General features: G+C 43.8%; 1 protein-coding gene across 2 annotated transcripts; it reads right to left on the bottom strand.

The window, feature by feature from the left end:
* Window positions 1-3,312: 3,312 nt before the first annotated feature.
* On the bottom strand, window positions 3,313-16,141 carry LOC5520355 (transmembrane prolyl 4-hydroxylase). Of its 2 annotated transcripts, XM_001640135.3 has the most exons (10): window positions 15,390-16,141; window positions 12,212-12,293; window positions 10,510-10,709; window positions 7,104-7,165; window positions 6,990-7,024; window positions 6,606-6,789; window positions 6,331-6,388; window positions 5,204-5,331; window positions 4,651-4,741; window positions 3,313-3,973 (listed from the first exon to the last, which is right to left on the bottom strand). In XM_001640135.3, the coding sequence occupies exons 1-10, from the start codon at window positions 15,573-15,575 to the stop codon at window positions 3,560-3,562; spliced, it is 1,440 nt and encodes a 479-aa protein (XP_001640185.3). In that variant the 5' UTR covers window positions 15,576-16,141; the 3' UTR covers window positions 3,313-3,559. The 2 variants fall into 2 exon arrangements, with proteins under 2 accessions (XP_001640185.3, XP_048587882.1); XM_048731925.1 differs by lacking the exon at window positions 15,390-16,141 and having other exon boundaries at window positions 10,510-10,647.
* Window positions 16,142-17,135: the final 994 nt, after the last annotated feature.

A 17,135-nucleotide genomic window follows, 5' to 3' on the forward strand; every position in this document is an offset into this window, starting at 1 on the left:
TCAATATCTAATCAAAAAGTATATTTGGAGATAGGAGGGATGAGAATATGGCAAGATCTAAATTTCCACTTTTATTCACATCGTCGTGTTTGAAGACTGCATTCCATTTCAAGACGAAGCTATCACGGGGTTTTGTCCCCTAGTAGTGTAGGTTATCCTCGCAGCAAAAAGAGGTATATTATGTGATGTTATGTGTTACAATGAATTACCATAAAGTGATTAATTAAAATGTTCTGTGGTAACGGTGCGGACAGCAGACCTGTGAACAGCGAAAATATGAGTGTCTTCTGCCATCTAACGAGTAATGAGCGGAACCTCATGAGGATCAATAGAATAAATTAGTCAACTTTGTCGATCAGGGAATTATTGGTGTTGAATTACCAGAAGATCACAATACCTCGTCAACTTATCCGCAATTGTGTTGACAAGTAAATAGGAGAATTGAACCATAAACAACCACGTACAACCTTTTGAGTGGTAGATGCTCGTCGAAATTAACACAAAAATGGCTGCAGCCTCACGCCAGAGAGCGATGAAAAAATATACGCGCGCAGCTCTATGAATACAACACCGCGCTCACGTGTTAAGATGTAAGGAAACGCACAAACAGAGACTCCGCGTGTACAAGCACATGTAAGGATGCACACAAATAGACACTCCACACTACGCGCATACACGTGTACACGCCTATGTAAGGATGCACACAAAAAGACACTCCACACTACGCTCATACACGTGGTTAGATGTAAGAATACCCACAGACCCTCTACACTACGCGCACACACGTGTACAAGCACATGTAAGATACACATAAATAGACACTCTCTACTGCGCATATACACGTGTCACACGCACATGTAAGGATGCACACAAATAGACACTCTATGCTACGCGCACACACGTGTACACGCATATGTAAGATACACATTATAGAAACTCTACACTACGCGCATACACGTGTACACGCACATGTAAGGATGCACACAAATAGACACTCCACACTACGCGCATACACGTGTACACGCACATGTAAGGCTGCACACAAATAGCCACTCCACACTACGCGCATACACGTGTACAAGCACATGTAAGGATGAAAACAAATAGACACTCTACACTACGTGCATACACGTGTACACGCACATGTAAGGATGAAAACAAATAGACACTCCACACTACGCGCATACACGTGTACACGCCCATGTAAGGATGCACACAAATAGACACTACACTACGCGCACACACGTCTACACGTACATGTAAGGATGCACACAAATAGACACTCCACGAGCATATGCAAGGATATACGCACTCCACGCCACGCGCACACAAATAGACACTCCACGAGCACATGCAAGGATACGCGCTCCACGCCACGCGCACACAAATACACGAACCACGCACGCATACACGAACTATTTTTTATTTCTGTCATCACCCACACTGTACGGGGCAAACCACATCCTACGGCTCCAGGTAAAAATAGTAAATAGTCTCCCAGCTCATCCCATCCCAGGAAATTACCCCTGGCAGGGGTGGGACATCCTTGACCTATAACTCCCATTCCCTCAGGATAATTAAACCAACGGTTCCGGATATTCACGCTTGCCAACTGGCCATAGTTACTGTCTGGGGCGATGGATACCTCTGGTTTTGTCTAAGAACCCATATCAGGAAGCCACCACTAAAGTTTAGATGACTCATCTACTTTGAGGGGATGGGGGAGGTTTTATCCCTTGTAGCAGGAAGAATAACTAATAGACTGTTTTGTTGTCTTGGGTCAGTTCAAAGCCAAGAGCGGTACTGGACTAATCATTGGATATAGTGAATGGCATCTGCGAAGAGGTACCCGCCATGAACTCGGTCTGCATTCAGAGCGACACAGTGAATCCGCCGAAATCGTGCGCGAGGGGAAAGGTCACGTTGCTAAACTGTGGCTTTGTGGGGAACTCCATAACAAAGTCCCCTGGCAAATGGCGAGATTGTCCAGGCTGTTTGCATAGGCCTATGGATATAGTGAATGGACAACCGATTAGTTACATATTAACCGTACCTCCATAGACCTATGCACAAACCCTGGACAATCCACCAGTTACATATTAACTATACCTCCATAGACCTATGCAGACAGCCTAGACAATCCACTAATTACATATTACTCCTACCTCCATAGATATATACACAAACCCTGGACAATCCACTAGTTACATATTAACCATACCTCCATAGACCTATGCACAAACCCTGGACAATCCACTAGTTAAGTGTTAACCGTACCTCCATAGACCTATGCACACACCCTGGACAATCCACTAAGCCAAGCTTGTCAGTGGTGGAGCTCATTTGGCACTTGTCAGAAGGAGTAAAGTTAAACGAGGCGAAGTGGTCATGTAGAAAGCAGACAGCACTCGTCGCTGTGGTGTTCATAAATACCAGGTCACCAGGAAGTGAGCGTGGCGGAACGCGAGACTTCCATTGTACCGCGCGGCAACCGCCTGAACGGAACATTCTATAACCCTTTTACCACCTTCTATGCAAATCCCGCTAGTTCTGTTACTTCGAATTTTGTATTTCCAAAGGAAGTTTTAATTTTTTTATGTTTTCCTATTATTTTGAGCTATTTTTTTAAAATAAAAAAATGCTGAAAGTTGTAATGGTTTTACAAATGGGTGATATGACAGATTTTAAAAACCTTTTTTGACTAAATTTGCTTTGGCAGCGAGCAGCTATGTTTACTTGGTATAATTAAAAAAGAACAAAAAAGAGAATGACTTGGAAACTGAAAGTGATAAATAGCCAAACAAAAGCTGTATTTCTAATCTTTTAGACGCTGATGGTTATAATCTGCCTTTAGATATCAAATACAATCGCATTATTTTGCCAGTACAAAGTAAAGCAGCTATTTTGAGTCCTGAAATCTCGCAAGTAAACACACGAAAAAGCGCAAAAGATACATTTTAAATTATTTAGATTTATTAGATAATTTTGTCTGTTTTACCTTCGGCAACTTGGAGAATGTTCCATAAGAATAAAAGTGAGGCAAGGCGACCATTTAAACCACCCGTCATCGCCCCCGCGCGACCATGCAACAGCCAGCTGAGGACTTTGGAATACTTACATTCAATAATTAATGCCCCGGTTGCTCTAATATAGACTAACCATCCCAATAAAAACGGAAAAAATCTCTATTGAAGCATGTATCCAAGAAAAACGCGCGATTAATTAAGTCTTCTAGTCTTGCTTGATGCCGAGAAAAGAAAATACCCATGTTGCCGTGGTAACACACAAGAAAAAATATCATGCGAAGTGAACCATGGTTGCTGGGTTTAAAAAGAACTTTTCACACTTTAGCTAACAAGATGTGGAGTACCATAGGAGAATTACGTATTTTTCTAGGGTTTCCGTTAGTTAACACGCTCAGCAAAACAAATCGAATATAATTACAATATTTTATTTAACTATGAAAAATGTTTTTCATTAAAAAATAAATCTAGACGAAAAGACTAGCTAATGTTTTTCTAACTATAAACATCATTATCCTTTCATCCACCATTGCAAATCAGTTCCCAGCTCCGGCTGTTTCAATTCTTTCATCTACTTCACTCGCTCGCTCTGCATTCTCTGCTACCGCTCCCGGACCCGGATTTGCATCGACGTCTGTCTTTTCGTCGGTTTTATTGGATAACTTGTCGTAATCCTCTACGAACACCTTATAGGATTCCCAAGCCTCGATGTCATGCTCTCGGCTCTTACCCACGTTGATCCAGCTGTTGGCGGCCCATTTTGTGCCTTTCGTGACGTCACACCCGCCGTGATAGCTCATCTTGTCGACGTCACCAAGCCACCCAGTCTCCTCGTCCCGGTGGTGGTTGTACCAGAAGAGCGCCGTGCCTTGCTTGGGCTTGTAGCGGATTCGAGACTGATTGCAGTACCTGCTCAGATCGCACAGGTGCTGGTCTTCACGGAGCATGCGCTAGAGGGAAACGAAATAGGTCACGTGGCAGAGTTGATACAATTAAAGCGCATAGAGACCCCATGTGGTCACATGGCATAAATAAGGTCGGCTACGAGATATTTTACTGTAACTGAAAAGAGGTTATGTTGTACGCGAAAGATAAGCGCGACTTCGAAGGGGGCCCGACTTGTATTTATGGTGTGGTTCTAGAGCAGAGCCGACGCCTTGCGAGCTGATAACGTGATGAGATGAAATTTGTGGAATAGATAGTACAAACTATATTCATATCTTAATCAAAAAGATAAAAAAGTTTATTATATAAAAAGCTAATTTCGTTGCGCGAGCAAATGTCTTCAGTTTATTATAAAGGATTATCCATAACATCCTTCAGTCCACGTACACAAAAATATCATCCAAAAAGCTTCTAAAAATGTTCATTACCGAAGTGACCGCTGTTTTTACTCCTGCGTGAGAAATTGCCGCCGGAAATTTTGGCTCATGCTCAAGTGTTATTAAACATGGGGTAAATATTTGCTGCAGTTTATTCCGTTCCTTTCTCTGCTTGGGGCATAGTTCCATGACATCAGTTTTATCCGTTTATATTTATCCACTATAAGTGCTGCCGTCAGTGTGTGCGTTTCCCTTGTTTGTTTTTCTGCTAGGTGAAGTGCTGGGTTTGCGTATGATTTTCGTACCTCCGGTGCATCTATTTGGTCGTCGGCGATCGGAAAAGCTGTCTCGCCACCTTCCTCCGGCTCGTTCAGGTAATAGAAAAACGTCATGTACCTTAAAAAAGACAAAGTATATCGGCGAAGTTTCCTAGCAGGTAAATCATGGGAAAAAGTTAAATATAAAATATATGCCAAATATATAGTCACACGGCTTCCGTGAGAGCTCATGAGAACTAGGCGCGAAATAAGGGTAGCGTAATGTGAATTACCATGTAGTCTGGGCACCTCCTACGAAACATTAAGTTCCATTCCTTTCGGTCAGCATCGTGGTCCTTGCAGCACTTTACCCTACCCCTTCCACTGTCAGGAATCAGATGGTAAATCTAGAAACATCTCCACAAGTGTCTCCATACATGCCTTAGAGGAGACTGGGCTGAGTTGCTTACCTACAAAGGCAGTCCTTATCGCCCCTATCAGGTCTGTCCGAGAGGAGACTGGGCGGTATTGCTTACCTCAAAGGCAGTCTTTATCGCCCCTATCAGGTCTGTCCGAGAGAAGACTGGACAGTGTTGCTTACCTACAGGGGAGGCAGTCTTCATCGTCCTCGTGGTTAGAGTAGTGGCAGCAAGGAATGTCGGGATGCTTGTTCTCGTCCTCGGAGTCATAGTGACAATGGTAATGGCCGTCCTTATCGTAGCGTAAGACCTGTCAACGACGCGCCATACGTGAGTCATACACAAACCCGACACAGTGTCGTCCGCCGTCTTGCGTTTTACGAAACGAAAATATCGTCTAATTGAACTGGGAACCACCGAAAATAAAACTAAATGGTTTACAACGAGTGTGTGTAGGTAGCCCCTCGGACTTGTGCACAAAAAAAGTGAAAAAACGGTCATAAAAACGCTGCTTGCAAGATTTTTGAAAAACTTGCAAGATATTTCCTGAGTTCTGCGAATTCCGACCCCGAAACCGCATCCTGACCGTCATGCATCGCGCGGCGTCTGGGTACGAGACTGCCCCTATATCGTAAGACTTGACAACGGCGCGCCATACGTTAGTAATACACAAACCCGACACTTGCCTCTCTAACGTAAGACCTGACAACGACGCGCCATGCGTGAGTCATACACAAACCCGACACTTGCCCCTATATCTAAGACTTGTAAACGACGCGCCATGCGTTGTCATACACAAACCCGACACTTGCCCCTATATCGTAAGACCTGACAACGACGCGCCATGCGTGAGTCATACACAAACCCGACACTTGCCCCTATATCATAGCGTAAGACCTGACAACGACGCGCCATACGTCAGTCATACACAAACCCGACACTTGCCCCTATATCATAGCGTAAGACCTGACAACGACGCGCCATGCGTCAGTCATACACAAACCCGACACTTGCCTCTATATCGTAGCGTAAAACCTTACAATACATGAGTCATTAGACAACCCCAAAAAGGTTTCACAGTGCCAGTGATGGCAATGTCCACCAGCACAACCCCCAGTTCCTATTATCATAACGCATAACAGCCTTGCAAAGTGTCAAATAGTAGTAGAGGAACTGTTGTCGTCCTCATGGCGAGAAGACCTGACAGTCATGATTTCTAAAAAGATCCTCGTCGCCAATGTTCGAGGTTTGAGGGTTTGAGAAATGGAGAACTGTTCTTGGAAGGACTGATAAATTAATTGAAAATTACCTGCAAGTTTTCGCTGGTCCAAATAATGTCTTTCTGTAGCCCTGTTACGTCCTGGATTCTATAAGAAAAAGCAGCAGTTACCCAATCAGGGGAAGCAAGCAATACCAAGGATTGTCGAAAAGCTTAAAAGAAATTCTCCATCCCTCTGCCTTAGATTGTCGAAGAGCTTAGCTGAAAGTTTTCATACCTCAGCCTTAGATTGTCGAAAAGCTTATAAGAAAGTCTCCATACCTCTGCCTTAGATTGTCAAAGAGCTTAGAAGTAAGTCTCCATACCTCTGCCTTAGATTGTCGAAAAGCTTGCGATGCCCAACGTGCTCTAGGGGGTCCAAGAAAGCCGTGTTACTAAGCCGTGTGCGCATGCGCGGTGCCTTTTCTTTAATGTCCGCTGTGTAGTTAATAATCAGTTGTAGTTTCCCATCGACCACGAGTGTGCGGTACTCCTGCCTCGTCAGCACGCCTGTAAAACAACATCTGGTTACTATTACACTGCTCTCAAAAATCACTTTCTTGGCTAGAAAAGCTACTTAATATGTGGTTCAATGAATTTTGAAATTCAAAATAATATGAAAATTCCTCTCACAAATACCTACCACATGGTCGATTTGTTATTCAAATACCACTTATTGTTATTCCCAGAAAATGGATGTAAAGGCTTACCATCTTGATCTGCGTCCAGTTCCAAGTCCTTGATCCTGCGAGAGCGAAAACACACTGAAATGAGGCATGTTCTCACGTCTTCCTAAATCAGGTACAGCTTGGGCAGTTACTTACAGATCGTCCAGGTCCTTCCCGGTCAGGAGAATATCGCCAAGATGAGAGATTCCGAGGGAAAGCTACGGAGACACAATTCTACCGTTAGCTTTGAATAACAGAAGCGTAATTGGCTTTGATCTGAAACGAGTGTGAAATTATCGTTGATGAAAGACTAGTTTAGTTAGCTAGTTAAGTTTAGTTAAAGTTTTGTTAGCCTTGATTTGAAACGAGAGTAAAGTTGTCTTTGATGAGAAACGAAAGTGTCGTTGTCTTTGAGGATAAAACGAGAATAACAATTGGTACAGCTAGAAAGTCTACAAACAAGTTCTAAGTTAGGTGGTCTGTGTAGGAGTGGTGGTATCAGAGAAATAAACATAGTATGTTTGGTATGTGTGGTATGTTTTCCTCTGTGTACATAGAGTAATGCCTCAAACAAATGGCGTTCTTTTTATGTGCCATTCGAAATACAGATGCGTGCAAATGAACATAAAACAATCGAATAGTTCATTTGTATGCATTTGCATTTGGAACGGTACATGATAGGAACGGCGTCTAAACTAGGTCTAATAGGTAGTACATGATAAGAACGGCGTCTAAACTAGGTCTAATAGGTAGTCGGAAGATGCGCATCGCGCAAGCCAAAAAAGGACAATGAAAGCAGGACACGCTAAAAAAAATGATACTAAGTGTTCGACAGAGTGTCATCTGGAGCATATTGAAAAAAGCTAGTATTTAACAATCCTTTAATAATAAATGACCCGATTTTTGGCAGCCAAGGAGGGTGCACAAGGTTCTTAGGTACGTGCCTATGATGTCCTCTCTCACCAAGGAGAGTGCGCAAGGTTCCTAGGTACGCGCCTATGATGTCCTCTCTCACCAAGGAGGGTGCGCAAGGTTCCTAGGTACGCGCCTATGATGTCCTCTCTCACCCAGTAGGGTGCGCAAGGTTCCTAGATACGCGCCTATGATGTCCTCTCTCACCAAGGAGGGTGCGCAAGTTTCGTAGGTACGCGCCGATGATGTCCTCTCTCACCAAGAAGGGTGCGCAAGGTTCCTAGGTACGCGCCTATGATGTCCTCTCTTACCAAGAAGGGTGCGCAAGTTTCCTAGGTACGTGCCTATGATGTCCTCTCTCACCAAGGAGGGTACGCAAGTTTCCTAGGTACGTGCCTATGATGTCCTCTCTCACCAAGGAGGGTGCGCAAGGTTCCTAGGTATGTGCCTATGATGTCCTCTCTCACCAAGAAGGGTGCGCAAAGTTCTTAGGTATGTGCCTATGATGTCCTCTCTCACCAAGGAGGGTGCGCAAGGTTCTTAGGTACGTGCCTATGATGTCCTCTCTCACCAAGGAGGGTACGCAAGTTTCCTAGGTACGTGCCTATGATGTCCTCTCTCACCAAGGAAGGTACGCAAGTTTCCTAGGTACGTGCCTATGATGTCCTCTCTCACCAAGGAGGGTGCGCAAGGTTCCTAGGTATGTGCCTATGATGTCCTCTCTCACCCAGTAGGGTGCGCAAGGTTCCTAGGTATGTGCCTATGATGTCCTCTCTCACCCAGTAGGGTGCGAGGTTCCTAGGTACGTGCCTATGATGTCCTCTCTCACCAGGAAGGGTGCGCAAGGTTCTTAGGTACGTGCCTATGATGTCCTCTCTCATCAAGAAGGGTGCGCAAGGTTCCTAGATACGCGCCTATGATGTCCTCTCTCACCAAGAAGGGTGCGCAAGGTTCTTAGGTACGCGCCTATGATGTCCTCTCTCACCAAAAAGGGTGCGCAAGGTTCCTAGGTACGTGCCTTTGATGTCCTCTCTCACCAAGGAGAGTGCGCAAGGTTCCTAAGTACGTGCCTATGATGTCCTCTCTCACCAAGGAGGGTGCGCAAGGTTCCTAGGTATGCGCCTATGATGTCCTCTCTCACCAAGAAGGGTGCGCAAGGTTCTTAGGTACGTGCCTATGATGTCCTCTCTCACCAAGAAGGGTGCGCAAGGTTCCTAGGTACGTGCCTATGATGTCCTCTCTCACCAAGGAGGGTGCGCAAGGTTCTTAGGTACGTGCCTATGATGTCCTCTCTCACCAAGAAGGGTGCGCAAGGTTCCTAGGTATGCGCCTATGATGCCCTCTCTCACCAAGAAGGGTGCGCAAAGTTCTTAGGTACGTGCCTATGATGTCCTCTCTCACCAAGGAGGGTGCGCGAGGTTCCTAGGTACGTGCCTATGATGTCCTCTCTCACCAAGAAGGGTGCGCAAGGTTCTTAGGTACGCGCCTATGATGTCCTCTCTCACCAAGAAGGGTGCGCAAGTTTCCTAGGTACGCCCCTATGATGTCCTCTCTCACCAAGAAGGGTGCGCAAGGTTCTTAGGTACGCGCCTATGATGTCCTCTCTCACCAAGAAGGGTGCGCAAGTTTCCTAGGTACGCCCCTATGATGTCCTCTCTCACCAAGAAGGGTGCGCAAGGTTCTTAGGTACGCGCCGATGATGTCCTCTCTCACCAAGAAGGGTGCGCAAAGTTCTTAGGTATGTGCCTATGATGTTCTCTCTCACCAAGGAGGGTGGGCAAGGTTCCTAGGTACGTGCCTATGATGTCCTCTCTCACCCAGTAGGGTGCGCAAGGTTCCTAGGTACGCGCCTATGATGCCCTCTCTCACCAAGAAGGGTGCGCAAGGTTCCTAGGTATGCGCCTATGATGTTCTCTCTCACCAAGAAGGGTGCACAAGGTTCCTAAGTACGCGCCAATGATGTCCTCTCTCACCAAGGAGGGTGCGCAAGGTTCCTAAGTACGCGCCAATGATGTCCTCTCTCACCAAGGAGGGTGCGCAAGGTTCCTAGGTACGCGCCTATGATGTCCTCTCTCACCAAGGAGGGTGCGAAAGGTTCCTAGGTACGCGCCTATGATGTCCTCTCTCACCAAGGAGGGTGCGCAAGGTTCCTAGGTATGTGCCTATGATGTCCTCTCTCACCAAGGAGGGTGCACAAGGTTCCTAGGTACGCGCCTATGATGTCCTCGCACACCAAGGAGGCCGCGCAAGGTTCCTAGGTACGTGCCTATGATGTCCTCTCTCACCAAGGAGGGTGCGCAAGGTTCTTAGGTACGTGCCTATGATGTCCTCTCTCACCAAGGAGGGTGCGCAAGGTTCCTAGGTACGTGCCTATGATGTCCTCTCTCACCAAGGATGGTGCGCAAGGTTCTTAGGTACGTGCCTATGATGTCCTCTCTCACCAAGGAGGGTGCGCAAGGTTCTTAGGTACGTGCCTATGATGTCCTCTCTCACCAAGAAGGGTGCGCAAGGTTCCTAAGTACGCGCCTATGATGTCCTCTCTCACCAAGGAGGGTGCACAAGGTTCCTAGGTACGCGCCTATGATGTCCCCTCTCGACGAGGAGGGTGCGCAAGGTTCCTAGGTACGCGCCTATGATGTCTTTTACTCACCTCAGACTTGTCGAGGACGCCGTCTTCATTAGCGTCCGCCTGCTCAAAGCTCTTGTCAGGGTTGTGGAACATGTCGTGCAATGTCGACTCATTCAGGCGCAGGGCTCCGTCTATGAGCGTCCGGCTTGTCTCTAGTCCCTGGGTAGTGGCCATAAAAATGATGTCGTCACACTCATCAGGCGAGAGGAAGTTCTCGATTTCTAAACAAAGCTATACTTTACCATCTTCGTAATCATTACTTGCACCTTACATTATCATACTTTGGTGATGATACTACCCAAAGTAATACTTACATAGCATTGTCGGAAACAATTGAGGCGACTGGAGCATATAAGGGAACAAGGTAAAACAAATGGTAGGGAACAATGCCGTGCATACATTTGTCAGAGTATTGGACTAGTATGGATGTTTCACTGCAACCTTACGTACGTGAAGATATAGAACATTTAGGACCCGAATCCTTTTTGTGAGCAGTGCACAGACACGGTCGAGTAAGTCGGAGGGGGGATTAATGAAGAGTCTGTGAGGGAGAGGGAGGTCACACATTTACAATTTTTACAGTCCAATAATGAGTTCGAACTAATGAGCTTGTGAGGTGAAATTTTTCTTCCGGATCACTTATCATCTGGAACGATTCTGAACAGAGAGCGCCGGTGCGTCATGTCCATCATATAATAATATTTTGCGTTATTTTAACTGGTAGTATATCTTGGCAGATAAGCTTGCACAGACATCAGATTAGCCTTAAACATGTTTTCCAGCCAATATGATTTTCATTATGAAAAAAAAAGTTAAAATAAAGATGGCGTGATAATGATCGCGTGGTGATAATCCTATTGACTGCTATAATTACGCGCGGGGGAGTCTCCCAGAGGCATAGCTACAAGCGCACTTACTCGCGACGGACTGCCACGGTCATCTCATAGCGTGGGAGGAACAGACGAGGCGTGTCTCATACTGTCTGCATATCACGGAACATTATCCATACCCCAAGAATATCTTTCCATTATGGGTGTTAGTGTTTCAGGTGAAGTTCAAATATCGATCTTAATCAAAATGATTAAGTCCTATTGTCTAATTCAATGGATCTTTGTCTGGCGCGCATTCGAATCCTAACAATCGCGGATGTATAGTGGTGATTAAACAGGATTGGGATGGTTAGGGTGTGGGGTTGGGATGGTTAGGGTGTGGGGATGGGGTGATTAGGGTGTGTGGTTGGGATGGTTAGGGTGTGGGGTTGGGATGATTAGGGTGTGGGTTTGGGATGGTTAGGGTGTGGAGTTGGGGTGTGGGGTTGGGATGGCCATGATGTGGGGAGGGAATGGTTGGGTTGTAGGGTTGGGATGCTTAGAGTGTGGGGTTGGAATGGTCAAGGTGTGGGGTTGGGTTTGTTAGGGTGGGGGCTGGGATGATAAGGGCATGCGTGGGGTTGGGATGATTAGGGTGTGGGGTTGGAATGGTCAGGGTGTGGGGTTGGGTTTGTTAGGGTGGGGGCTGGGGTGATAAGGGCATGCGTGGGGTTGGGATGGTTAGGGCCTGCGTTGGGTTGGAATGGTTAGGGTATGGGGCTGGGGTGGCTACGAGGTAGGGTTAGTTAGTTACAGAGTGTAGGGGGAGGACTGGTTAGGGCTGGAGGTGAGATGTTTAGGAGGTGACGTTAGCAAGCCGGGGTATGTATAGTATCACGTATTTGTTGTCGTACCGAAAAGTGCTGGCCGAACACTAAGGGTCTTCATTTGTCTGACTTCACCTTCCGAAAAACGCACTTCTCGAATGTGTCCAACCTAGAGACACAAAATGAGGAAAACATAAGTTACGAAAACCAGGCAAGGTTTAGTTGCTGACCGCGGCTGAGTGAGGGGATTCGTTTCAAGTGGACAAGGGGAGCCTTCTACTCACCCAGCCTGCTTGCAGGCGTTCGATGGTGTTTTACCAGAGAAAACCCGCAGCTCGCGCGCGAGCTAGGGAGAGGCGAAAAAAGCTCGCGCGCGGACAGATCAAACAAGATCGCCGCCACGATCACGAACGGGTTTTCTCTGATAAAACACCATCGAACGCCTGCAAGTAGGCTATTTCCTTACCCAGTGTCACAGCATGAATAAGCTTACAAAACAAAATATCTTCATTATTTGGTCCAAAGAAAACATACATGACACATTAAGCGACACACCAGTTACCGAGTAAAAATAAAATCCTGCTAACAAAATAGGCCACCCCCTACCACCTTCAAAATTTAAATGTTCGACCCCTTAGTTCGAGAAATTTTGTCTACAATTTCAAAGAAAATAAAACCTTTCTCGTGTAAAGTCTGTAATATACACAAGCCGATTATGTATCATGACGGTTATTTGTGGTAGATATAAAACAAATGCCCAACAAATTGCAAAAAGGCGCGTCTTGGATGAATCGAGGAAGTGTTATGAGTGATATATGCTTCCGTTCTCGGTCAAACTAAAAACATTGTATATTTTTTAGAAGTGTTTCTATTTCTTGCAGTCTCTGTATGTACGGGTATTATAAGAGATAAAATACAATTGAATCATTAAATGTTTAACCATTCAAAAGTAATTGCGGTTTCTACAACTCCCTATCGATTATTTATAGAATGTGCCTCAGAGGTTATCCCAGATGGGGGGCGTTGTGACAAGCGACACGCTGCACTTCGAAGAACAGCTGTGCTAATGGGTTGCTATTGGATCTGAATTCGAAAAGCCTCGAGAGAAAATACGGAAAAACAATATCATAGACTTATTTATCTAAGTAAGACCAAAATGCGCGCAATACTCATGGAATTTTTATCAAGGAAGTAAGGTGAAATGAGCAATATGACATATCGATTTTTTTTTACTTTTGATTAGACGACAGCACGTTGTCCGTTTTAGCAAAAAAACAGTGAAAAATTTGACTTTATCATAATTCGCATAATGACGATGGATTCTTAAGCGGAAAACTGTGGACAACAGATTCTTGAGATTGATTAAATGTGAATTTTTCAACAGAACGGAAGGATTAACAATATGCGAAACCTTTCTTTCTCAAGGTGATACTTATTGCAGAAAGGTACTTTAAAATGCTTCATCAAACTACTGTATAGCAACAATGGAAGCTCTCTTTTGAAACGCAACGCCATAATGATAGTTTATTAAAAAAAAACATTTAAAAACAGACTATAGGCCTGAAGAAATGTTCCAGTTGCTAAAACGAGCTAAAAGAAATTATTTTCTGTCTCGGAAATCTAATCATGTTCTGAAACATCTCTAAATAATGCTAAATGCAGTGATGTGAATTAGACCTCTTGTACTTTCAATTTCCGCGTTTTTAATCCGCACTTCCTAAGTAAAGATGCTTTGGGGCTTAGCTGTCGTAAAAAGAACCGGCGACGGATAATAAACGCCAACTAATAAAAATAGAGCAATTCACAAAAGTGGCCTGTATAGGTGTATTGGCGAACCAATTGCAATATAAATGCTAATTCTGCTTGTGTGGAGAAGTTGCAAATGCACTCAATGGACCATCTCGCGTTTTGACGTAAAGAAAATTGCAGCTACATGGGAGGAAAATCACTGTGTATTTAGTAAACACTGCAGAAGAAAAAATCAATAGAATCATTGATCAAAAATGTCTAATCAAATGAGATAAGAATGAACAAAAAGTAATTTAATGTTTGAAAAACAATACGATAAAAAAAACACGTGGTAACGTTTTTTTTTTTTTTTGGACGCAAAATAGAAAAAGAAAAAGGCACTAGGCGTTTACATCTGGACAAAATATAATTGGAAACGAAAGCGTGAAAAAAAATGATTAAAGTATTGAAAGCAATATCGAAAAAGATAAAAAAAACACAGACAATTACAGATCGTTTTGGCGCCCCTCGCCAAGTGCACAGTATGTGACTAAGGGGGTGTTTCTGAGAGCTATAGATACCTCGGATGTGTCAGGGGCTTATCTCGGACGACATCAGATAACATAATGGTCCTTCTATACTTCGCTAAGTTTTGAGTACCCACCGACGAGAGGCTGTCCCTAAACGGAAAGTCGTTAGATTTGAACAGCTGTGCAATGCACTGACACGCGCTATCAATTTTCCATGATCTAAACAAGAGTTTAGAAAGACTTGCCACTTCCTCGTTTGCTTTTGGACAATCACACTCTCTCGGTTTTGACTGCTCTTTTCCTTTAGTCCTGTTAGAACTTAGAGTTTGTATAAGCGGCAAGTGGGAGGAAAAGGCGAAAAAGAGAATGAAAGTGGACGGTGCTAAGTGATTGGTTATTACACCGAATATAACGCTACTGATAGTTTGTTGACTAAGAGGTTTGATCGAATTGTGAAAACTAAACAAAAAGGAAAATGAGTTTTTTTATTTATTTATTTTTTTGCATAGCTGGGATAAACCCCAATGACCGTCAAACAGGAAAAAATCGAAACATACATAATTTCAAACCGAGTTCATAGAAGGTTCGAAAAAGTTCGAACACTGTTAACTTAGTGAGCTAAGGTAGTGTAGGAAAAAATAACTAATGCAGTTCATTTTTAAGACGCTAATAATCCTATTATAAATGAACGCAGTCTGTGTTTCAACCCCCACAAATAAAGATACAGTCTATACACCACCAGCTAGCAGCCATTTTTTGTATGGTACCCAAAGGCGACCACACAAACCTACATCCCTTATTAAGCGCAAACGTTTCCAGCTCATCATTACACATCACTAAATAATTCGATTATTTTGGAATGAAAATCGATGTTTAAAAACAAACGTGTACCGCTTTCCGTTCGTGTATGAAAATGATGAATTTTTGGCAAAGAATTGATGTGACGATTAATTTAAAGCCCGGATACAAAAGTAATTTCTTATAACCTTTAAGAAATAGCAGTGTACCTTGACAGGGTCGACCCAAGCAAGAGTGAGTAATCCGGCCTTAGGTGGTGAGCTTGCCGTGGGAACATCCTTGTCTGCTGAAAGGAATCGGTTTTCTGGCGCTTTCAACAATACATAGCGCCCAATAAGCCATGCCGAACATGCCACAACAACACTCACAAGAGTTACTGCGACGCGCGACACCATGATTTGTGTGCTCTCATACAATGAAATTATCAAGTGCGCTCAGTTGGCCAAATACCCACGACCAAATGACGTCACGTGCGCACGCCTGTTATCATGGAGACAGCAGCGTTGAGGCCCGGGCACGATCTTTACGTACGCCAAGCAAGTGCGTTTCGGTGGCTGTGAGAAAATATTGAACTACAAGTGCATCGTTCCGGAGTGGCGTTCTGGTGGATGAGCTATTGTCTATTTATCGATAATTGTACTTTGTGGTCATGTTTAGTGTTACTAGTGTTAGCACAGCTAATAATTGCTTCCTAGGAGTCAACTGGGCTGTCTTGACGTCCATTTGAATCGATAACCATCGCTTTTTCATCCAGCCCATCAATAGAAAGGCTTTTGAAAACATTTCACGGCGATCTGGGCGAGTAGCAAATGAACGGAAAGCAATTGAATGGCGATACGTAGAGTATTGGTTAAGAATTTTATACAAAAAGGTGGAAAGGGATTAGAAGTGCAAAGAGTTCGTATACGGTACAAACAATGGCGGTATACTTTAAAACAATAACAAAAACATATTCCCTCTCTTAATTGATCTCTAAAGAAAATAAGTCTAGTATTCAGGAAATAGAGGTTCAAGCTATCGGCGCAATTTAAATACTAGACGGAAACATAGTATATAATAATAAACATGTTTCAGCCAGTGGAGAGAGCTAAAGGAGGTTTGTGTCGAGGGATGTAGTATCTTTAATCTATAGTGCCAAAACTTGAGCTGGATTATACACATAAAAGTACTAACGCTTCGTGTCGTTATTTCCAGGGTTAATTTGGGCAAAACGCGATTCAATCCGTGGTTGTTTGTCGTGGATGTTTTGATAGCCATATTCACAAGGCTCGAATATTTTCTGCCTGCAACAGAGGGGGGTATAAAGCTTAAACCGATAATATGACGATTTGCGCGGTTGGGTTCAATATTATTAAAAGAGCAATGGATGAAAATAAAATGGGCAATGTGGTAAGATTAATTACCATTGACTACCCAATTTCAATATACATAAAAATGCTCACAGCCATTTACGCTTAAAAAAAACATATACAAATTAGATTGCTTTAAGGCTCCACTTGACATTAAGGAAAAATAAAGAAAGCAGTATAGAGCTGTCTAAAACAAGTTCTAGAGATCGCAGATGGAACATTATTTGTACTTTAATTCTATTTTAAAAAGAACCCATGTTCATGTTGATTCATAGGTAAAAGTATGAATGAAAGTGAGTTTGGCGCTGGAGATGGTTTTAAGTGCTCACGGTAAGTTTTTTTTTTTAACCTTGATGGAATGGTTTTAACAACGCAATGTAATAAACTGAAGGCATAAATGTTCGAATTTTATCCATAGGAGTAGGTGGAGTAAGTAATCCAACAATTAAGGCCCAACAATTAAAGCAGGCCATAGACATGCAAAGAGAGTTTGCCGAAAGAACTGGCCGAGTGCTTTGTTGTTTTAAGTGCAGTTGAGTTTATCGGTTTTAAACTTTTAATAATAGAATTTAGGTTTAAAACGCAATTTAAAGAAGAAAGGCACCG

This window comes from Nematostella vectensis, chromosome 1, assembly GCF_932526225.1.
Source record: "Nematostella vectensis chromosome 1, jaNemVect1.1, whole genome shotgun sequence".
Taxonomy (NCBI): Eukaryota; Metazoa; Cnidaria; class Anthozoa; order Actiniaria; family Edwardsiidae; genus Nematostella; species Nematostella vectensis.

Coding starts and splice junctions, on each gene's coding strand:
- LOC5520355 (XM_001640135.3), bottom strand. CDS start 15,575: ATGGTGTCGCGCGTCGCAGTAACTCTTGTGAGTGTTGTTGTGGCATGT. Junction 10,710..12,211: donor TGTTCGGCCAGCACTTTTCG/GTACGACAACAA, acceptor AGCTTTGTTTAG/AAATCGAGAACTTCCTCTCG. Junction 5,332..6,330: donor GGACCAGCGAAAACTTGCAG/GTAATTTTCAAT, acceptor CGTCGTTGACAG/GTCTTACGCTACGATAAGGA.